Raw genomic sequence first — 24,905 nt, 5'->3', positions numbered from 1 at the left:
GAGTATACCTTATATTATATCCTTGGTGGAGTCTAAGTCATCAACTCAAACACATCAGTGCCCTTGAAAAGCAACATATGAATATTTCCATTAAATACAAAAATAAAACCTAGAGCCTCATGTCTTTCCAGGGCAGGACAAGTTTTGAAACCTAAAGTGCTAAGAGAAAAATGGCTTAATTTCAGAATGCTGGGATTTTGAAATTTCTGATACAGTGCTTAACATTGCAAGAACTGAAATGTATCTAGCTGGAAGGTTTCTGTGGTTCAAAGATCTGTTTATACTCTTATTCTGTTATGGCAAAACCAATCCAGTATTGTAAAGTAAAATAAAGTAAAAATAAATAAACAAACAAAGGAAATAAAAAAATAAATAAAAAATAAAAAAATATTTTTACATCCATAGGTTTTTTAAAGGTTTCTAAAATAATTTCATTTATATAATAGATATTCTTTTTAAATGTGCACATTTGAAATAAGGAGGATATTGGATTATAATGATCAAGTACAGATTTTCTTGATAAATTTGTCAAACAGACTAAAAAGGCTTTTATAGTACATTCAATGAGATATGGACACACAAGCAGTGCTCTCCAAAGTAGAAGAGTCAGACTGCTGTATACAGAGAGGTATGATTTCTACAAAACTGAAAATGAATAGGATACCTGTGTACTATGATGTGAATAAACAATGAAGAGATAGATTTGGTACAATGGTTAGAAGATGCAAGCTCACAAATTGTGACTTTTGACCAGGAAGGCATTCCTAAGTGTCATGTTTTATCCACTGGTTCTGTATTCTTGGGAAAGAGTGAGTTCTCAATCCACTGAAACATTGAAAGAAAGGGGTGATGACCATTTGACAGTAGTATTAAACATACGGATTGCACAGCATGCATTAAATATCATTGATTTGAATAGATGAATGCTAAGGACATTTTTAATCATTAGAATCTTTGATTTTATATTATTAAAAAGTCCATTTTCTGTAATAATAAAATGCAAAGAAAGTTATTATCCCTTTGCTTTTTATAAGTATGAAAAAGTATTCTCATGTGTAATGGATTTAAGGATTGTTGTAAAAAACACTTTTTACAATGAATAATCTTTTAAAGATTGCATTTTGTGAGGAACTGCTTTATAACTTTAAATGGGTGTGTTTATTTAAATCTAATGTTCGATTCTGTTTTGGAGCAATAGTAGTGTGTGTCTTTAAGATAAGACAGCTGTGCACAAGCCCACAGCCAAGTCCAGTCTTTGCTAATTTCAGACTGACAGGGAGGTAGTTTAATTAATGAGCTAGCTGCTAATATCTGTTTAAGTGAGCAGCCAAAGAAATGTCTTTTAGAAAAAGGACTTGCAAATGAAAGGCAAGGCCATTCTCGATGCCTCTTTTCAATTGTGTCAAAAAAGAAAAAAACAAAGAGACTGCACTTATTCGGAAAAAAGAAGACCAGTAAAAAAAGAGCAGAGACAGACACAAAAGTAATCGTATGTCTGCAAATATATATTGCAGTTTAGAGATACTGGTGCCTTCACAACAGACTTGTACATACGTGAACTACCTCCACATATTGTGAAAACTCTGCCTTGACAATGGGTAAATCATCCCGAATATATATATTGGAATATTGAAGTCACTCAGTCGTGTCCGACTCTCTGTAACCCCATGGACTATATATATAGCCCACCAGGCTCCTCTGTCGATGGGATTCTCCAGGCAGGAATACTGGAGTGGGGTTGCCATGTCCTTCTCCAAGGGATCTTCCCAACCCAGGGATCAAACCCGGATCTCCCGCATTGCGGGGCAGACACTTTACCCTCTGAGCCACCAGGGAAGCCCTTGGCCGAAAAGCTTTAATAATTCTTTGATAGTAACCAAAGAGCATGAAACTGTCTCCTACACCTATAATCAAGGTTACAAGCTTTTACTCTTAAACTAAAATGGTTTATTAATGTTTTTCCTGAGTTTGTTGATACAGTAAATAGTACACTTTTTATATTTACAAGGCATTTGTTTACTGGAATATTAAGAGAGATAGATGAAAGGAAAATAAACACTGCATGATCGCTCTTGGAGTAATCTTTTTCAACCAACACTTGCTGGACATCTATGTATTTCATACATCACTTCAGTCTGAGGCAAATTCCAAGGATAAATACTACTAATTGATATAAAACTCTTGTCTAGGCCAAATGAACTTCAGTGGATAATGTTTACATCTTAAGTCTAATTATGGAATTATAATTCCAGTTGAAAATAATAGGGAAAATAAGCAATTTATAGAAAAAGTAATCTCAAAAATAACTATAAGTTGTTACTTCCATGAAAGAATGGTTTGATGATAGAAACTGAATAAACGTATTCTACTAAAAATCATAAATATTCAGTATAAATTACAGCTTTAACTTTGGAAGTTAAAACATGAAGGTGAGGATTCTTTTTCTGTTCATGTTATATGCTTGTTAAAATAAAAACAATAGTAACCTAATCTTAATTTTATAACTAATATTTTGGAATATTATTGGAAACAATTTTTAAATACTGCAATTAAATAGCAATTGCATCATTGTACACTAGGTCATTTCAGTCATGTCCGACTCTTCGTGAACCTATGAACTGTATGTAGCCCATGAGGCTCCTCTAGCCATGGGATTCTCCAGGCAAGGATACAGGAGTGCATTGCCATGCCCTCCTCCAGGCGGATCTTCTCGACCCACGGATCAAACCTGCATCTCTTAGGTCTCCTGCACTGCAGGCAGATTCTTTACTGCTAGCGCCATTACTTTTATATTAAAATAAAGAAGACCTAATAAATGCCATTTTAGGACCTTTTCTTACTTACAATAAGAAATACAATGCTAAAGACTTTTTTTTCATAACAGTCCTTTTAAACACACACACTCTCAAGAAAAAAGCCAAGGAAACTCTTTAAAAACTATTATTACTCAACTTTCTCACTTGAGTCTTAAACTTTGCATTTTTGGAATAGTGCCCAGTTTAAAAAAAAATGCATGTTAACAATTCAAAACCCACAGAGCAATGATAACAAGAGAAAACGATACTGATAACGTTGGCAATTAAATTTATAAGAAAATCACAGAGATAAGGGTAGCAAAGAATTAGAGTGCTTGGTAAGATGAAACTAGAGAAACATACAAGCAACTTATGCAGCTCAATTCCAGAAAAATAAACGACCCAATCAAAAAATGGGCCAAAGAACTAAATAGACATTTCTCCAAAGAAGACATACGGATGGCTAACAAACACATGAAAAGATGCTCAACATCACTCATTATTAGAGAAATGCAAATCAAAACCACAATGAGGTACCACTTCACACCAGTCAGAATGGCTGCAATCCAAAAATCTGCAAGCAATAAATGCTGGAGAGGGTGTGGAGAAAAGGGAACCCTCCTACACTGTTGGTGGGAATGCAAACTAGTACAGCCACTATGGAGAACAGTGTGGAGATTCCTTAAAAAATTGCAAATAGAACTACCTCATGACCCAGCAATCCCACTGCTGGGCATACACACCGAGGAAACCAGAATTGAAAGAGACACATGTACCCCAATGTTCATCGCAGCACTATTTATAATAGCCAGGACATGGAAACAACCTAGATGTCCATCAGCAGATGAATGGATAAGAAAGCAGTGGTACATATACACAATGGAGTATTACTCAGCCGTTAAAAAGAATTAATTTGAACCAGTTCTGATGAGATGGATGAAACTGGAGCCGATTATACAGAGTGAAGTAAGCCAGAAAGAAAAACACCAATACAGTATACTAACACATATATATGGAATTTAGGAAGATGGCAATGATGACCCTGTATGCAAGACAGGAAAAAGACACAGATGTGTATAACGGACTTTTGGACTCAGAGGGAGAGGGAGAGAGTGGGATGATTTGAGAGAATGGGAATTCTAACATGTATGCTATCATGTAAGAATTGAATCACCAGTCCATGTCTGACGTAGGGTGCAGTATGCTTGGGGCTGGTGCATGGGGATGACCCAGAGAGATGTTGTGGGGAGGGAGGTGGGAGGGGGGGTCATGTTTGGGAACGCATGTAAGAATTAAAGATTTTAAAATTTAAAAAAAAAGAAAAGAAAAGAAAAAAAAAGAAACTAGAGAAACAAATAATCAAATAATGTATTTGTCTGAATGCCAAAAAATCATAATTGTTTTTTTCTCGTCTATAAATAATTATATGAACTAGGAATTCTGTTCATTTTTTTCAATACAACAGAAGCAAATGTGAATGTACTTTAGGCTAAGTATTATTATTTATAAATGCTATTAATTGTTGCAAAGCATGTATTTACTTATCATGAGGCTATATACTATCCCCATTAAGAACTCGCTTTTCTGAAATTCCATTATAACTCCTAAAGCCTTGAATTAATATATCTATTTTCTTCCTCACTGAAATTTTTCCAGTGTCAACTGAAAGATACAAAGTATGAATTCATATACAGATTCAATTGTGAGTTAGAATTGAATATCAAAAATTTAAATTTATTTTATGGTTTACTCTCAAAATTGGAGATGTAATTAGAGTTGTTGAGTAGATATATTTAATTAATTTGTTATTTATATATAAACTCACTACCTAGAATACTCTCCTTAATTTATCACTGAATGGTATTGTGCTAACAGACTAATGGAAGGATTTATGGAAAATCAACCAACTAGGAAAAATAGCTTCCTCACTATAGCCCTTACAGCATAACATACACAAAACAGAAAAGAATTGAAGTAATGAGGAGAATGGAAGTTATTACAAAATTTAGATTTAGGTACCCATGAACACAGAGTAATCTGAGAGATTTTTAGATATTATTTTTAAAAAGTATTTATAACTGACTTTTGCAAAAGACGAAAGGCTGCAGATAGGAGAATTCACCTCAATTGATTTTCATTTTCATGCTTATCAATTTGTTCTGATATTTTCCCATTTTGCTTCTGGGATTGCTAACATTGAAGTTTATAACTCAAAGATCTTTAGAAATCTAGAGCATCCTTAATTTTACAAAAGAGGATACTGAAGCCTGAGAAATTAACTTACAAGCCTGAGGTTAAACAGTTTGGTTAGTGACAAAGAATCAATTCAAGTCTCCTCGCTTACATTCAAGAGGGTATATTTTCAATGAGATGAGCTTGATTTTGAAACCAAGCAGCCCAAATGTAAAGTGAGCAACTTCTTGTTCTAGGAATATAAAGGCAAATAGAAATAAAGAAATAAGATGAGGTATATAAAATTGTAAAATTAAAATAGAAACTAGAAAGGTCCTGCCTCCAAGGCACTCATACTTCAGAGGAGACAACAGGCGATATTAGAGCAGTATCAAAGGTACAAGGACAGATATTCAGGGATAGGAGGGGTAAACAAAAGGGAAAAGAGTTTAAGTTTTTATTTTGCTAACCTGTAAACTGGGAATTATTTTAAGAGGGTTGGTTGGATGGTTTAATGACATAATGTGAAAGTATAATCACGTAATAAAATCACAGAATTTAGTTCCATCTTTTCTTAGTCTACACTATACGGATGCTCCATCTGTTGTTATTTAGTAGCTAAGTTGCATCCAACTCTTTTGTAACCCCATGGATTGTAGCCCACCAGGCTCCTCTGTTCCATGAAAATTTTCAGGCAAGAATATTGGTGAGGGTTTCCATTTCTTTCTCCAAGGAATCTTCCCGACCCAGGGATTGAACCAATGTCTCCTGCATAGGTGAGCGGATTCTTTACCGCTGAGCCATCAGGGAAGATATACATGCTCCACAAAACACTGCTATCCACTAGAGGGTATCATATGGACTTTAAGATATTAGATCATCTTTTTTACATTTTATGGCCTTTTCTGTTAGGTGCAATTTTGTTTTAAGTAACTTTGCTATAAGAAGCATATTTTACTAAATGTTTTATTCCAATTATTTTTGGAGCTTGAAATATTTACATTCATTACATTAACTATATTTTTCTGTAGCTACCTTGTTTTAAGTTATATTTATCATTTTTATTTAACCTTTAAGCTTTTATATTTTTGTTTTTATATGTAGCAAGGAAATTTAAGATGTAATGCTGAGTTTTATATCTATCTTAAGTTTGCAATAATATTTGAACTTATTTTTCCCAGTTCCTATTTTTAAAATTTAAATAAACATAAATTTTCCCACTCCACTTAATGCTACAAAGATAGATTTCACTACATTCTGGGCTCTTCCCTTTCCTGTTCCAAATTTACTTCTGGGCATCTTTGTCACTGATACATAATCGTTAATGTCAGTAATCACTTATTTCCTCCTAGACTGGCCAGAATTTGCAAATAAAACATGTCAATTAGTAAAAGTAGAGTGTAAATAAACAAATTATTTTTTAGTATAAGTATGTCCTAAATGTTGCATGCTGTACTGTGCTTAGCTGTGTCCAACTCTGCAACTGTAGCTCACCAGGCTCTTCTGTCCATGGGGGTTCTCCAGGCAAGAATATAGGCATGGATTGTCATGCCCTCCACCCAGGGGATCTTCCCAACCCAGAAGGGATTGAACCCAGGTCTCCTGCATTGCAGATGGATTCTTTACCATCTGAGCCACTGGGAAATTCCAAGAATACTGGAGTGGGTAGCCAATCACTTCTCCAGGGGATCTTGGGTCATGCTTATCTGCCAAAACCTCTACCTACCACACTATTCTTGAGAACTACCATCTCCAAATATCATGGAAAAGAGAGAAATTGAATATTTATACTCTGGTTGCATCACAAGGCAGAGTTCTGCAGGAGAGAGACAACTGCACAGTTCCTATTTGGAGCCACCTCTGGGTTTCTGAGCAGGTAGCTGATAGTAATGATATAATTCCCAACTGTATTTACAGTAAGTGTCACCTCTGTCAAGGCTACTGGGCTTGCTCTGTCTTAAGCATTAAAATATATTTGCTAATCATTGATTCATATAACCATTAAAATACTTCTCATATTCTGGCAGAAAGTTGAATACCAACCAAGTTACTGTGTTATGAGCTTTCAATATCCCTGAATATTCATTGGAAAGACTGATGCTGAAGATGAAACTCCAATACTTTGGCCACCTGATGTAAAGAGCTGACTCATTGGAAAAGACCCTGAGGTTGGAAAAGATTGAAGGCAGGAAAAGGCACAATAGAGGATGAGATGGTTGGATGTCATCACCAACTCAACGGACATGAGTTTGAGTAAACTCCTGGAGTTGGCGATGGACAGGGAGGCCTGGCATGCTGCAGTCCATGGGGTGGCAAAGAGTCGGACATGACTGAGCAACGGAACTGTTGAATTTACACTGTTTTAAATAGAAAAATTAAAGTGATGCTATAAAGAACTGCTATTTAGAAGACATTTTAAACCAGAATCTCCTTTTTTCTTTAAAAAATATATACATTCTTAATGTTCTTTTGTAAATGATATCATGATTACTATATCATGATTATTTAGTGATTTAGTATATAGTGATTATTTATATCACTAATAAATACCTGTCCAATTTATATTCCTGATAAAAAAATACTTGTATCAATTATATGTGGTACATAGAAAACCTTCCCAAAACTTAGAGGCTTAAAGAAAGATTTGGTGTTTGCTTATTAATGATTCTGTGAATGAATGAGCATTATGAGCTGGGCTCATCTGTCTGATTCTTCCAGTATGCCTTCTCATTAATGTGGTTTTCAGTTTTCTACCAGATCAGCTAGGTCTGAGTATCCTGGGATGGCCCCACTTCCTCATGTGGTGATTTTTTCTGTCTGGAGGCTGTCAGGTCCAAAACACATCATCTGGCCTGGTTCCTCTCTGCTCTGTGTGGTTTCTTCTGCTCTATCGGTCTAGACTGAACTTCTTCAAAGGTTGTTTTCAGATCTAATTCAATGCAAGGCAAGTGCACAGGCACTTTTATAAGCTTCTACTTGCATCATATTTGCTGATGCCAGACTGACAAGAGAAGGCAAAGGCCAAGCCCAAAGCCAATAGCCCAAAGCCAAATATGCGAAGTCGTAGAGATGGGGAGATCTGAGTCACCATGAGATGTGACTGTAAAAATCTGATACAATTTTATTAGATCTCTGGCAAATAAATCAAGGGTATATTTATTGAACAAACCTGACTAATAAATGTGAACAGAGAAAGACGTAAGTTGTGCAAAGGGTTTGTTCTTATATATTAGAAGATTTAATTGCAAAGATGTGGTCAATTATCTATGGAAACTTTTGGTTTTACTTAACTGTGGTAAAATGATTAATGAATTTAATTTCAAAAGTATGGGTTTTAATTATTTTTTAACATGTCTGCTGTTTACAGACATACTATTTAAAATCTCTGGATGGTAGCTTTTTGAAATTGATACAGTATCATCAATAAAGGGCTGCAGTAAAAATCACATATTAAAAAAATGGAAGGTCTTTGTAAGCAACAAGGAAAAATTTGTTTTTTGTATAGAAATGCATGTATATGTACCAAAATATAATTTTGTATCAGAGCACATAATTGAAGATTCCTATAGAATGCAAAAGGACTTAATAAACTTTAATAGTGAATTTGCAAATAACTCAAAGAAAAAAATTAATCTACTTAATCTGAGGATTTCAGTTTTTTAATTCAAAGCTGACACAATACGTATTTACTTATTAAATGATTATGAAATATAAAATCCATATGAATAATTGTCTAAAATATCTAGAGTCTACATGAGTGTAATGACTAAGCAGTTTAAGAGTATTGTTATTATTTTAGCGATCACTCGTTTTCCCTTAAAAACCCCATCCTTCTCCCGTCCTCATGGAGATAACTGCTATCTTGACTTTTGTTATAGTCTTTTCCTTGGGAATTTTTTAGGTATTACCAACCATGTTTAAGTATGCATATCTAAATGTAATTTAGTTTTGCCTGTTTTGTGAACTTCGTGTAATAAAATCAGATTATGTGCAAATGTTTCCTGTGTTATGCTTCTTGAACTTAACATCCTGCTTGGGAGATTCATCCAGGATCCTGCTGGTGGCTACACTCTTGTTAACGTTAATATACCTGAATTGATCAGGGTTTTGGTTGTTTAATGCTTTTAATTCTAGGAAATACCTACATATCTGAAAGTGTTTTCCTCTGTTTTTCTCCTAGAAATGCAATATTTTTGCCTTTCTTATTTAGATTTGTATTCCCTATAAAGTAGATTTGTGAATATGATACTGGAAAGAGATCTCATTTCTATTTTTCTCATGTGTGTGCTCTCAGTCACTCAGTCATGTTGGACTCTTTTTGACCCAGTGGACTAGAGCTCACTAGGCTCCTCTGTCCACAGGATTTTCCAGGCAAGAATACTGAAGTGGGATGTCATTTCCTCCTCCAGGGGATCTTCCCAACCCAGGAACTGAGCCCGCGTCTCTTGCATCTCTTGCGTCTCCTGCCTTCCAGTTGGTATCGTTACCACCGAGCCACCTGCAAAACTGCTTTTCACACATGGCTACCCAAACTGCAGAACCATTTATTCAAAACTCTCCCCTACCCCACATTCTACCCCTGTCATGAAGTGTCCAAACACTTACTTTTTTTCTAGACTATCTTATCCCTTCCAAGTCATTCTTTAAATATAATTTTTCTCAGGGAATATTACCAAGACCAATAAGGCATCATATTTATCCCTATTGTCTTTTATTCTCATTCAAATTTTGCTTTGAAAAATCGCTCTGAGGAAGCAAGCTAAGTTGTAGTAAAATGATACATAGTAATATTATTCTTTAAAGTTATAAGAAAAGCATCATTACTCCCCCCCATGATTTTCTTACACATGTAGTTAAAAACAGAATGGTAAAAGTTAGGGGGCAAAAAAAGACTTTCATTTTCTAGCAACGTATATGAAGATTTACACATGAGAAATATCTTTTTTGTGGGATAAAAATCACCATCTATTTTATCTTAGAATTCGTATCCCTGGTTCAAGATAATAGTGTCAGAAATACCAAAAGTGTGTCCCTTGTTCAGAGCCCCTATAATTTATTAAAAGGATGAGGATTTCTGTGGTGTGGAAGAAATTATATGTTTGCTGGTGGGCCTACTGACTGAGGGTGTTTCTAGACCATAATAACTGCCATCACAAGGCTTCCACTTATTAAGGGGCCAAGTGTACTCTTATTTTGTGCTTTACATGGGCAAAATTTCTCCAGGCATAGTTCACTTTCTAAAAGTGAGAACATTTACTTAAAATGCTTACCCTAAGTTCCATTATCCATCTTTAGCTAAAATATAGTGGAAAATCCAATCTTTAATATTTAACCAAATAACAATTTAAGTGTTAGCAACCTCATTCTAGGTCTTCAATTCAATGATTTGCTCATAAAGTAATCATGTCATATTTTTAACGTAGCTTCAGAAGAAAACCTAAAAATATAATACACTTCAATTTAAAAATAAGACTTGATAGTTGACACAAATGCACACTATCAACAACAACAACAAAAAAACGGTGGTTCCTTTTACTTTAAGTCCTAACTATGATTCTGGCAATGTTCAGTTGTTATGATCTTGTTGTTCTATATTTGAGGTGAAAAGAAAAATATGTTACTGGAAAAGAAGATAAAATGAAGACTGACAACGGAAAGAAATTTGACCTAATTATTCAGGCTTAATATGTTGTACATTTATAGCTAAAGCATTTCAGATATTATGTCAATGCAATAACTTGCAAAAAGAAGATTATGACAGTAATAAGCACTTGTAGATAAAATGATAAATGATAAAATAATAAATTTAGTGCTTAATAGTGAAAAATACTAATTTTCCACTTATGTGTCTTAGATATTCACTAATTCAGTAATTAAATATTTATGAAACATAAGTCTCTAAAAATTATTAAGACAAATATTTAACACAGAGGTAATAACTAAACAAAGCCAGAAATCCATTCTAATCTTTGAATTAGATTCTCAAGTTCTCAAAAATAAAGTCAACTTCACTAGGGAAAACTCATACCCATATTAACCCATCCATTATATCAAAGAGCTAGGTAGACAGCATTCTCTGAAATGTGAAGAAGTATTCATTGGACAGATGAAATATCTCACAGTGCCAAGGCAAATGGAATCCTCATGAGTATACTACACCATGCAACCATCACGGATCATAGCATCATCAGCCAATGTGTCAAAGGCTATATAAGTTGTAGTCTGGTCCAGGCAGAAGGACAGGGACATCTTAGTGCATTGTTTATAAATAAACAATTCCCATTTATGTTTATTCAAACCACAACAGTAAAAACATAAGAAGGATGAGGCGTAGAGAGTTACTGAAGGTCTTTATGAATAGAGAAACATGAAGACAACAGGGAATGCATGAACCCTACACACCAATCCCAAGGCATTATTTTCTTTATTACCTTTCACTGTGGTAATCCAAAGATTGCCTCTTTCATTCAGCCAAGAACCTCTGTACACATGTCAAGCCATGTTTGCAACTCACAGCCAATCAATCGACAATCCAAAGCTCAACAATCACACACAAGACAAGACCTCAGACCTCCCAACAGAGATGCCATGGATCATTGAGACACGCTCTGGCATCAGTCTGTTTGAGAGACTGTTAAAAATTTTTCTTCAGAATGCTGAAACAGAAGACAGTCTCACTCTCTGAAATTTAATAGCTTCACTCAGTCTGTGAAAGAAATCTGGCTAAACCCACAAAAACATGTAAAAATGATTATAACTGGAATCATAATATATTGACTGCTTCCTGGTGTATTTCAGAAAGGAAACCTTTAATATTTGTCATTTCATTCACTAGTGTAGAATAATTCTTTTTTGCAGACTTGTGACAGTGCTCTGGCTGCCTGGAATAAAGGGACACACTCACATAGAGCAAGAATTGCGTGATGCCTTACAGAACATGTTCAGTACCCTCAGTCTCTTCTGTAAATATGCATGGCTGATCGGATTTATACATTTCTCAGAATGCTATATGAAAGACTACATACAGATCAGAAGCACAGTGCCCTCTGGTGCGCATATAACATAAAATAAAATATTTATATAACAGGAACTACACAGATACAAACACCAATACAAAATGAAATGTTGCTTCTGCATGCATGCTAAACCAGTCTCTGGGAACTGTAAACTTCTATCATGAAAAAACAAACCAAACCGATAACCTTCATAAAACGTTCTTTATGGCATAGATCAATGCAATCTAACCCATTCAGGCAACCACTTGTATACCCCTCAACTTAATGGATTCACTGCACTTGTGGGAAGCAAGCAGTCTGACAGATTTAATGTATGACTCCTTTTGTGTAACTTATTTAGATTCAAGCTTAGAAGAGCAGTGAAAGTTAAAGGCCATATATCTCAATCTCTTCCTTTTTCTTGGCCCTTGCTCCCAGATCCTATTTACGTGCATTTCCTTTTTATCCCATGGCCATTTCCTCCAGCTTCTGAATGCGCAATTACCTTGAAGGTAAAAAATGATGAGGTGACTCAACTTCTTTCTCAGTGATTCGTAGAAGATGCCATTTCCATTTAAGCTAAAAAAGGTAACAAAGCATGGTACAAGGTAGAAAGGAAATGCCATTCAAGAAATTCTGATTTAAAATTTTGAGTACTTAAAGCGATAAACCCAGCGTCCCAGTGAACTGAATTTACAGCAGGGTAGCAGTCTAGAATTTGGGAGTGGTACACAAATGGTCACCATTATCCAGTTTTTCTGGAAGAAGTTGCATCCACAAGAAATACTTTGCAATAACCAGAAAACTTTACCGTGGTGAATGACAAATAATAACCCTTCACATAAAACCCTTTCCCATCTGAAACTTGCCCTTAGAGCAACTTACTTATCCACCACCTTCAAGGAAGACATCTCTGCCATTGCTTTCCCTTTGCTTCATACCTGTATATCTTGTATCTTGTGCTAAATCCCTGCCGGCTTCTGTCCACAAAATCTGTGTATTCCTGTGAACGATGGAAGGGTCCCTTATCAGAGAGGAGCCAGTCGAAGGGGCTTGTGGCATGCTGATCCGAAACAGCAGCAACCGCTAAAACCCAGCAATGAAGACTCAGTGCTATCCACTCCCATGGAGCCATCAGAGAGAACAATTCAGCACCAGCTCTGCTCCGCCATATCATGCTTCCACTGGGGACTTAGAGCCTTCATTCTCTTAGCTTTCCCTCAACACCTAGACAAAATACACAGGCAATTAGTTAGCCCCTGGAAGGTTCTTTTCTAGCAGTTAAGGTGCTGAGGTGGAAAATCCTTTTTTAAAAGTCTAATACCATTGTCTTAAATTAGATGATGGCAAAAGTCAATCGCAAGTAGTACACCAAAATGATTTCTTTTTTTCCAGAGCTCTTTCATACTTAGATTGTTTCTTCATTTGCTAGAAAATGAGTTACTGAGTTCCAACAAACCTTGTCAGGGCAACATCATACAGTGGATCACTAAAGCCCACTCTGAGCAATGATCATCAGAAACTTTCACTCATAATTACTTTTTCAACATAAATGTTTTATGACACTGAACAGTTTCAGAAGAAACACTTGATATGTTTATTTAATAAGTTATGTTGTAAATTTTAACACTACATATATTTTATCCTTTACTTCTTTTAGAGATAGGCTTTAAATTAATTAAAATTATGCAGGTAGTTATTTCCATAATATAGATAAACTAAGATGGAATGGAACTGTGGGTCTTAGAATACATAAATAATACTGTGTGTGTGTTTATGCATCTGCCATTTATCTAGCTCTATATTTAGATAGATGGATGGGTGTGAGGGTGGGTAGGAGTGGGGGTAAGCATGTTTATTTAGATATTTTTCCATTATTCTTATAGGGAAAAAAATTTCCTGATTATTTAAACAGAATCATAATTAAGTAATTTCTAGGACTCTGAAAGATTTCAATGTGCATCTGTGTGTTATTCAAAAGATAAACTGGCATATCAATAAAATTCATATACACAACAAAAAGATGCATATTATATATAAACTATGAAAATACATACACTAATTTTATAGTCATTCAAAACTATAGTAACAGTAGGTATCATCCCAGTGTGATACAGTGTAATGACTTTACACAAAGCAACTGATACAATATCTATCAGTTCGGTTCAGTTCAGTCTATAGGTGATGCAAAATATTCTACAAATATCTGAATTCCATTTTACTTTCCATCTCACAAAACCTTTTCAATATTATTATTTATACCACATAAAACTCTGCAATAGATAAATTCTGACTAGCAAGAAAGTCTGATTGTGAGCATTTTGGGTCAGTAAAATCTCTTTTAGGGAGCAATCAAAATGCACAGTATTAAGTAAAATATTTTAACTATAATGGTTGCCATATTTCTTTGGTGTTAGGTTAAATTGATTGATAAGCTTAATTTGCTTTTAGTTATAAACCTTTAATTCATAATTTAATCCTAAACTATTTCAATATGAAAGATATACAGCAATTTTGCAACTAAAAAGTATCTCAAAACAATGATATGATATGATTGACCTAGGTCATCAGATTCAGTTTCACCCTCTATACAATTATAAGGTCCAAAATCCATACACTACCTAATTCACCCCAATATTATGAGTTGTTTCTGTGGTGAATTTTAAATGTGATGACTAAAAAATGACCTCATCTGTAAGCAATGTGGGACACCTTACAAGTGATGATGCTTTAAAAATGATTTAGCATAAGAAAGGACAATATCATATAATAAAAAGATTTTGGAATAGAAGTTAAAAGACCCTGAATCCCCATTAATTATTTATAGAAACATAACACTGTCAAATGATTTAGGTCATAACTTCCAGTTCTGATGAAGAAAATAAATTTTTCTTCCATATAGTTTTTATGTGGAAGCTATGCCATTTTCCTTAAAAACAATATATTTTATTTTTATTCATAAACTAATAATTATTATTATGTATAATGGTAAAGTATAACACATCAATGACTAACTATTTCTTATCTTTGTGAAACACATTTTTATTTTCTTGATCAAATGTATTCAAATAAACAACACAATCACTGCTACCCAAAAGTTGTATTTTCTTATCTAAATTATCTAGAATACCACCTAGCATGTAGTGAGGACATTAGGAGTGTTTTAAAGCATATTTTATACTGGTAGAAAATCATATAATTATATATCTTCAAATTAAATCCAACTCTTTAAGGTCAAGTACATGATTTTGTTAAGATACAGCATGTTATTAACATAAATGTAGGATATGATTGACCCAGATGCCACTTAAGGTACTATCCTAAAATTCTGTAATTTTTTAGTATATAATTACCCAGAACGACTGCTTTTAATATTTTTCTTTACAAATAGGTTGAATCTGTGTCAGGATATTCATAGTTCTTACTTATAATACATAGAAAGCTGGAAAGATTTTCTTAAATTGTGTCCAGGGAAACTGCCTAAAAATGTTAGTGTTAGATTTATTTGTGTTTCTTCAACTTCTGATATGTGTACATGTTTCCCTCTTCTCTTTGGAAATGAGTTTTTCTGACAAAACAGTTTATTAGCACATGGGAACAAGAATCCTGCCCAAATTCAAGTAATTTGGAAGATCTATAGAAATCATTATATTATAAGGTCTTTGGTGGCTCAGCAGTACTGAATCCACCTGCCAGTGCAGGAAACACAGGTTCAATCCGTGGTCAGAAAGATCCTCTGGAGAAGGAAATGGCAACCCACTACAGCATTCTTGCCCAGGAATCCCCATGGACAGAGAAGCCTGGCTTGCTAGAGTCCATGAGGTCACAGAGTCGGACACAACTCAGCAACTAAACAACAGCAACAACGACGACCCAAGTATGATACCTAACAGTTCTATTGAAGTCTTCCTTAAGAAACAACTTCGAAGAGTTACAAAACGAGGAGATAAGTAGAGTTAAAACACATTAACACATTATTATATCTAGGCTTTCAAAAATCCTTAGAACAAGTGACCATTAGGCTCCATATTCATGAACAAAAAGACATCATTTATCTGATTTTTCAAAAAAGCAGGTAAATGCACATGTGAATTACCCTTGTACATGAGTACTAATTTTAAAATTATTACTGCATTGTCTTTATTATAATATGATAATTTTGTGAGCTCTATTACCAATGGCAAAAGTAATGAGTAGATTCCTTTGAGGATATTTGGAAGTCACAAGAAAACAGCTAAACTCAGAGGTACTATTAGGAAAAGAAATCATGAGGTAGTATGAAACTGAAAATTATAAATAATTCATCAATTCTATTCCCTGGAGTGCAGGGATAGCACAAAATGATCTCAAGTTTACTATTCCTGAATAAATGCCTAGTGAGTGAAAATCGCTCAGACGTGTCTGACACTTTGTGACCCCATGGACTATACAGTCCACGGAATTCTCCAGGCCAGAATACTGGAGTGGGTAGCCGTTCCCTTTTCCAGGGGATCTTCCCAATTCAGGGATCGAATCCAGGTCTCCTGTATTGTAGGTGGATTCTTTACCAGCTGAGCCACCAGGGAAGCCCAGGCAGATTTCTGTTCTCTTTTTCTTGTTGTTTAGTCACTAAGTCATTTCCAACTTTTCTGCCACCCCGTGGCATAAGTGCCTAAGAGAACAGTTAAGGAAATAACAACGTCAATGCACGATACTTTACAGAACATGTAAGGGCATATTTTATGAATAATAAAAGATATATATTAAATGTATTAAAAACAAAAACATGAATTTATATTAAAAAGTAGTATTGCTCTAGATTCCCTTTTCATAAAATAAAAAAAAGTAAGACTATTGAAATATCATACTACTTAAAAATATATATTTAGTACATGGTCTACTTGTAACAAATTATTTATCATAAAATAAAATTTAGTGAGAACATTATCAATTCACACAACATTATTATTACTTGTAAATACCTAATGGCCTTGAGAATCTACTCAGAAAAAAACACACTGAGAATATGTTACATACTTAGTAATATATACCAATACATGTAATATACAGTAAATGCATAAAATATGATATATATATATGTATTCTAGTATATTAAATTAGTCTTCCTCACTAACTCTCCATAATCTTATTCCAGGATAGTGGTGCACTACTTTTACCTAAAATGTTGACACCTTATGTGCATTTGAAATTCATAGAATAGGGAAATGTGTAAAATAAAATATGTTCTATCATATGACAGGTGAATTTCTAATATAACTGAAACTACAAAGATGAAAAGCAGATTAGGAATCACTGATACAGACTTATTACCCTTTAGAATCATTAGTCAAATCATTGAGGATCATCATGTAAACCATGTTAATTCATTATCCAATATTTAGTTGGTATTCCAATGCTAATGATTCATATTTATTAAACAGTTAACATTTCATGCTATATGATTGCTTTTATATCTGCACTTGGACCGATTTTCACTAAATGTCTAAAGTATTTTCTGAGGAAATAAAATCCACTTGGGACCTTGTGAATGCAAAGAAGTTTCATAAATAATTGTGTCAAAGATCTTTCTTTTTTTATTTTGAAAAATGTAAAATGCACAGATAAGCTAAGAAACTAGTAAACACATATATCCTTCAACAATTGGTTAGCCAATTGTTTATGTTTTACCACATATTCTAGTCAGTATTTCTCTCTTTTTCTCTCTGTCTCAATCCCTTATAGATTGTTTTGTATGGAAAAAAATCTAAAGAGAATTGCCTAATTTGCCAAGGTCATAGGCCCATTCATTACATTTCTCAGTCTGCGCAACTACTGCATTGCTCTATGAAGTAGCTTCTTAACATGCATAATCACTAATATTAAAATTTGTAAATATAAATATTTGAATCATCAAAATAAAGTCTCCAATTCCCAAAGTGATAGCATTCATTTAAAAAGCCACATTCTTCCAAATAATGAAATGTAATATATTATTCTATCAAGTACAAACATTTATATTTATATATCAATTTTTAAAATATGAATGTATTTATTTTATTTGGAGGCTAATTGCTTTACAATATTGTATTGGTTTTGCCATACATCAACATGAATCTGCCACGGGTGTACATGTGTTCTCCATCCTGAACCCCCCTCCCACCTTCCTCCCTGTACCATCCCTCTGGGTCATCCCAGTGCACCAGCCCCAAGCATCCTGTATCAAATCTATCAAGTATACAAAGAATAACTGCATTATAAAATAAGCATATTTGTATAAAATAGTTCCAAATTCTATTAGTATATAACATACTATTATCTTGTGTGCGTGCGTGCTGTCACTTTAGTCATGCTTGACTCTGTGACCCTATGGACTATAGACTGTCAGCCTCCTCTGTCCATGGACGTCTCTGGGCCAGAATACTGGAGTGTGTTGCCATGTCCTCCTCCAGGGGATCTTTCCAACCAGGGATTGAACTCTCATCTCTTAAGTCTCTGCATTCATAGATCGGTTCTCTACCACTAGTGCCACTTTCAAAGCCCCATTATTATCTTACCAGATAGTATATATTTTCATTATATATTGAAATAAACATTAGCTCTGAATGAAATAAATGCTAGCTCTAAATAACTGTTAAATATAACATTGTATAAGTAAATAAGTGATGGAAAAGTTAAAACATAACTGTAAATTTTTAATAGTGTCTCCACATTTATTCATTATTTATATTCCTACTTAATATAGAAAATAAGCATAAAAGAGTAACTCTTATCCATCATTTACAATGTACAAAACACTCTGATATGTTGTGAGATGGGTGTAAACCCTAGGGGCCACAAAAAATACCACTTCTGTCTTCAGAAGTTTAGAATTAACTGAGGAATGCCATATGTAAGGCAGGATGTACTGCCCCTAGTCATCTCTGTCAGAAACACATACCTCTGTCAACTGAAAATCAACATTCTTCCGTTTGTTTCTTACTCTGGTGCCTTATCTTACAAATGATATTTCCCTTCGCTCAGATCTAATTTTCCTTACCGTCCAGCTCCAGAATTCTAAGAGTTCTGCCTCCTGTTGTGAGGGAAAGGTTGATGACCGAAACTACCTCCCTCTGCCAGGCACAGGGGTAACCACCAGCCTGAGCCTGTCTCTCAGAAGGAAAACACAGGCTGAAAACTAACCGGAAGAATTTCCGAGGGGCTGAAAGGAGGGGCATTCCAGCCCACAGTAGGTCTCATAAAACTCACCCAGGAGTGTTCTTGGGAGGGACTAAAAGAGGGAGGAGACCGCAGGTCCTACTAACCTCCCAGAACATGTATGAATTACTACAATAGCTTAAATGATCATCCTAACACCGATGTGACTCTCTCCAATCTGTCTTTTTAACTGCAGAGCTACCTTACTAAAAAAAAATAATAAATAAATAAATTTGAGCTTGCAACACTTTTACTCCCACTCTGTAATCATGAGGTCTTTCCCAGTAATTAGGCAGTAAAAATCTGCCTGCAATACAGAAGCCGCAGGAGACACAGATTGGATCCCTTGGGTGGGAAAGATCCCCTGGAGGAGGGCATGGCAATCTGCTCCAGGTTTCTGGAGAATCCCCCTGGACAGAGGAGCCTGGCAGGCTACAGACCATAGGGTCCCAATGATTTGGACACGACTGAGGCAACTTAGCACACACACACGCCTGTGATCATGATGTTGCCCTCTGGAAAATATCCAAACTCTTAAGAAAATTTATAAAACTTCCTTCCTCGGCTTCCCTGGTGTCTCAGTGGTAAGGAATTCACCTGCCAGTGCAGGAGACAAGGGTTCGATCCCTGATTCAGGAAGGTCTCACAAGCCTCTGAACAACAAAGCCTGTGCACCACAGCCATGGAAGCTTGTGCGCCCTACAGCCTGTGCTCTGCAACAAGAAGCCACCACAATGAGAAGCTCGCACATCACAACTGGAGAGCAGCCCCTACTCGCTGCAACTAGAGAAACCCATTGTAGCAACAAATATCAAGCAGAGCCAAATAAATAAATAATTTTAAGTGTCTCCCCTTGTTTAAATTCATTCAAACCCCATGCCGTGTATATGCCACTACCATTATCAACCAAACATCAACTCTGTTCCAGCCATAATTTTATTCCACAAATTCTCCTCACTTTCTCCCTATCCTCAGCACCTTTGCTTATGCAGTTTATTTCACCTGATCCATGATTTCGACCTGGACCTTTTCACCTGCCGAAACCCAACCCTATCTCTGAACTTCAGACTAGGTTGCGACTTCCTCCACAAAGCCTCTGTGTGACCCTTCCAGGTTAACCAGTTATAGTTTATGAAGCCATCACTTCATCTATTATAGCACATTGACACTGCATATTTATCTGTGTAATGTTTATTTGTCTGCATATCTCCCCTGCCCCCAATTAGACTTCGTTTTAGGAGGACAATCATTGTTCCTAGTTTAATGGCAACTGAGTACAGTTAGCAAAGTGTCTGAAATAAAATTGTTTAATAAGTATTGTTTGAGTGAATGAATAAATGATGATAAATTAAATACTAAATTGAGGTGTAATTAATGCGATACAGATGGCAAGGTTAAGAAAACTTCTTCACTGTGGGGCGAAAAAAGAATATTTTATGGAGGAGTTTGCAACTGACCTATGCCTCAGGATGGCACTGGCTTTGACAGTTGAGAAACGAGAGGAATGGAGTTCTGAGGTCATAGTTTCTGTGTTCAAATGATAATCATAAATGATATGTTCAAGCAGTACCAAAGCAAAGCATTCTTAATGTTCAAAAATTGTGAAGAACAAGGATCTGAAAGCATCATTATTAATTAGCTGTAGGTAGACATATAAGGTATTCTCATGATCACACACACAATTGTGGAAAGTTAGGAAACTTTTCATTTATGTTCCATTATTCAAGGTTTCAAAAGATAGACCAAATGAATGAGAGTTCATGAGCAAAGTCAAACACAAATCCTCTTCTCACTAATGAGTACAGTGTGTCACGCAGTATTGCAACCGTTGAATTTAAAGAATAATAATATAGATACAACAGTCGAATGGGTTGGCACCTTGCTTTGGAAGGTGGGGGATGGGGGGAAGACTGATGATGAAAATGGCATGCTATATTTAATTTCTTTACAACAAAATAAACACATATTAAGATCTTTTGATATGCCATGCATGTTACCAATATTTCCTCTTTTGCCTCCTAGAGGCACAGTGTGGCATGTTTTATTATCACCATTGACTTATTTAGATGACTCAAGTTCAGGGTGAAAGAACATGCAGCAGTGCAAGGTTTCAAGCACTTCTTTTGAACTTAAACCGAAAACTGTGCTCTCTGTTAGACCACACCACAACCAAATTAGAACTAATTGCATATTGGAAGTTATTTATTAGGATTTTCATTGCCACTTAATGAAATGCTTTTGAACAAAATAAAATCTTTAAATGGACAATATAAATAATGAAAATAGAAAATAAAACGAAAATGGGAACATTTTATCTCAGGCAATTATAAGCAAGTGATCTGAGTAACTACATATTATGAATTTTCATAATATAGGTTTTCATATGATGGCTTTTCAAAGCATGTCTGCTCCATATACTGTAATGTTTTCAACAAAGATAATAGCTTAATCACCTAAATTTTACTCAGTTTAATATCTTTTAAGACATACTATAAACTAAAAAACAAAAATCAGAACTAAGGGTTTCAGAGTGTATGTGTTATTTATTGTTAAAAGTATAATCATGGTCAGATTGATTGAATATACCTATCTGATCTTCAGAGATATTACAAGATTAATCTAATGGTCTGATTACTCAATCTGATTATAAGTTGTTTTATAGTATAACAAAAAGAAAAAAAAAAGCACTATCCAACATACATAGAACTGGTATCTCAAGACGGGAGACATAATATCATTTCAGAAGAGTGAGATGACCTTAATATTTTGTTGAAATGTACCTATAAATTTTTATATAAGGTCAGTTTTATTATGTTCTCAAACATACCAGATAATAACAAGAATATGAGGATCATTTCTAATATAAGTATTATTTGAAAGTACAACAGTGTGAAAACTCAAGACTACAGCTAAAAACATAGATATATTTATATATTATAGTTACCTTTAGCAAGGAAGATCCCTGAATATAACAAAAATAATTTTAAAGATATAGCTTTTCATGAATACCAATTAAACTCATGTTAAATTTGACATATTCAAACATGCATGCATGACATGACACATCGTCTTCCTATATTCATGTACATACAAATTACCATCTTTGAATGTTCATGAACTATATGTAGTACATAGTCAAATTTAAGAAAAGAATGAGAGTATCATTATTCAGTGATTTACATCATCTTTTTAGTTATGATGCATTAATTTATGACTTTAATTCAATTCTAGTTATTATCTATAATTTTATACTTCATATGGCCTAAAATTGCTCTTCCTTAATCTAGACATTGTTTATTTAAAGGTATTGATTTTTAAAAAATATTTATTTAGTGACAGACTTTATTTGGGGGGGCTCCAAAATCACTGCAGATGGTGACTGCAGCCATGAAATAAAAAGACGCTTACTCTTTGGAAGAAAAGTTATGACCAACATAGACAGCATATTAAAAAGCAGAGACATTATTTTGTCAACAAAGGTCCATCTATTCAAAGCTTTGGTTTTTCCAGTAGTCATGTATGGATATGAGAGTTGGACTATAAAGTCAAGCACTGAAGAATTGATGCTTTTGAACTGTGATGTTGGAGAAGACTCTTGAGAGTCTGTTGGACAACAAGGAGATCCAACCAGTCCATTCTAAAGGAAATCAGTCCTGAATATTTATTGGAAAGACTGATGCTGAAGCTGAAATTCCAGTACTTTGGCCACCTGATGCAAAGAACTGACTCATTAGAAAAGACCTTGATGCTGAGAATGATTGAAGGCAGGAGGAGAAGGGGACAACAGAGGATGAGATGGTTGGATGGCATCACCAACTCATTGGACATGAGTTTTCACAAGCTCTGGGAGTTGGTGACGGACAGGGAAGCCTGGCGTGCTGCAGTCCATGGGGTTGCAAAAAATCGGATATGACTGAGCAACTGAACTGAACTGAACTGATGCCAAGTCTTAGCTGCAGCATGTGAGACCTTCTGCTTTCCTGACCTGGGGTTTCTGAATTGAGAGCACTGCCTTAGCCACTGTGCCACCAGGGAAATCCCTAAAGGTATTGAATGTTTAAAGAACCCAGTGGAGTAGGTAGGATTTTAAGGAACCCAATATACATAGGTAGGATTTTGCCACTCTCTTTTCCATACTTCACCAGATGTATAGAGAAGTCATTGCTTTATCTTAACACATCTGTTGAAGTATACAGTAATATGCTAAAATGGAAAGAAAGTCATTCTGACTCTTAGCTATGTAATTTATTACTGGGTTTATATAGGAATTAAACCAAAATTAAGTTTTTCTTTTTCTTATGAATTGCTAATTCTTGCATTTTTCCCTTAAACAAATTTATAAAAAGTAACACTGATCCTTGAAGCGAAAGAAAAAAAAAAGCCATTCAATTCCAGACATCACAAAAATCTGAAGTTCTCCACTCAGAGACGACAGAAATAATAGACTGCACTGATTTGACTTAGCAATTCTTTTTGAGTTTTAAGGACAATTGTTTCGGTGGGTTAATAACTATTTTAAATTATTTTCAATGTTTGTTGGAAATTATTAAAATAACTGCCTACTGGATGGATTTTCATCCATTAGCCTTCTAAAATTTTACAATGTACTAATATTATCCTCTTAAACACCTTAGTTTATTACCAAATGATGAAGGATCTGCTGGCCTAAGAACCTGTGGAGCCCCTCATGTCTAACACCCTGTCATGCACATTGTAAGGTTTGAGAACACTGAACTGAATTCCTTTTCATTTTCTTGAAAATATATGAGCTGCTTCATTAGGTACTGCTTACACTAGAAAGAGATTGTCACTATATTAATATGGTATAATGTATTATTATTGTACTTTCTCAATATTCTTATTCTAAAAAAGTTGAGCTTTCTTGTTCTAAATCACATTGTTAAGACTGGGCTTAGAAGTGAATCTTCTTAGTCATTTAACTCTGCTAAACCTGTTTTCCAGAGGGCACTTGTCGTTATTTATTTTATTTAGCTGATGGAGCAATACAGTGCCTCTGAATTACAGCTTTAAGTGTTTTCCATCTTAATGAGGGTTAGTATTCCTCTGAGGAGGTTATATTGTGGAGGAAACTAATCTCCTGCTTGATTCTGTCAATACAATCTTGTCTTACCAATAAAGAGGAAGTTAAATGCTACTACCTAATGGTAGAACTGATTAGAAAAAATGAATAGAAAGTGAGTTCCATTCTCTAGTTCTGTCCAGAACATAGGAGACATTATTCTTAAAAGCCCAAATTTCTAGAGTCACTTGCTTTATCTTTACACTTTAAATATAAAATATTTTGGTGTTTTGATATAAGTGATCATAGAAAAAAATCTTGGTAAGATTCAGATTGTACTCAATTTTCATTCAGAAGGAAAGTGGTCAGAGACTTAACAATAAAGTTCAAATGGAAGATATTTAGAATAGTATTTTTAGATTAAAAATCTATTTTTAAGGTAAAATATAAGGGATGCTTCAGAAACCTTATTATAATTAGTATCTTTGACTACCAAAACTGAGAAGCAGATGACAGTCTAAAATAAAGATTAAAATAATCTGTGTACAGGAATGAAGTGGAAATAATGGTACCAGACATCTGGATTTAATATGGTTACTATAACTGGAAACACAGTTCTGCTTTTTCTGGCATGCTCCAATAATAAAAAGCATTCTGGCTTGTGAAGGACAAAGTGCTTCTTGTCAGTAAAAGAATTCTGCCACAAAAATGCAAGTTTATAGGGAATCTGATGAAAATAGTTAATTGAAA

General features: G+C 34.7%; 1 protein-coding gene across 3 annotated transcripts in view; it reads right to left on the bottom strand.

Moving 5' to 3' along the window:
* BRINP3 (BMP/retinoic acid inducible neural specific 3) overlaps positions 1 to 24,905 on the bottom strand; it is a 418,385-nt gene that overhangs the window by 381,698 nt on the left and 11,782 nt on the right. For all 3 annotated transcript variants that reach the window (XM_042257081.2, XM_042257082.2, XM_042257080.2), the window contains exon 2: positions 12,904 to 13,189. In XM_042257081.2, coding sequence (XP_042113015.1) covers positions 12,904 to 13,139 — 236 coding nt within the window. In that variant the 5' untranslated portion in view covers positions 13,140 to 13,189. The remainder of the gene's footprint in view (positions 1 to 12,903; positions 13,190 to 24,905) is intronic.

Source organism: Ovis aries, chromosome 12 (assembly GCF_016772045.2).
Source record: "Ovis aries strain OAR_USU_Benz2616 breed Rambouillet chromosome 12, ARS-UI_Ramb_v3.0, whole genome shotgun sequence".
NCBI classification, from domain to species: Eukaryota; Metazoa; Chordata; class Mammalia; order Artiodactyla; family Bovidae; genus Ovis; species Ovis aries.
This window is presented reverse-complemented; position numbering and strand designations above follow the sequence as displayed.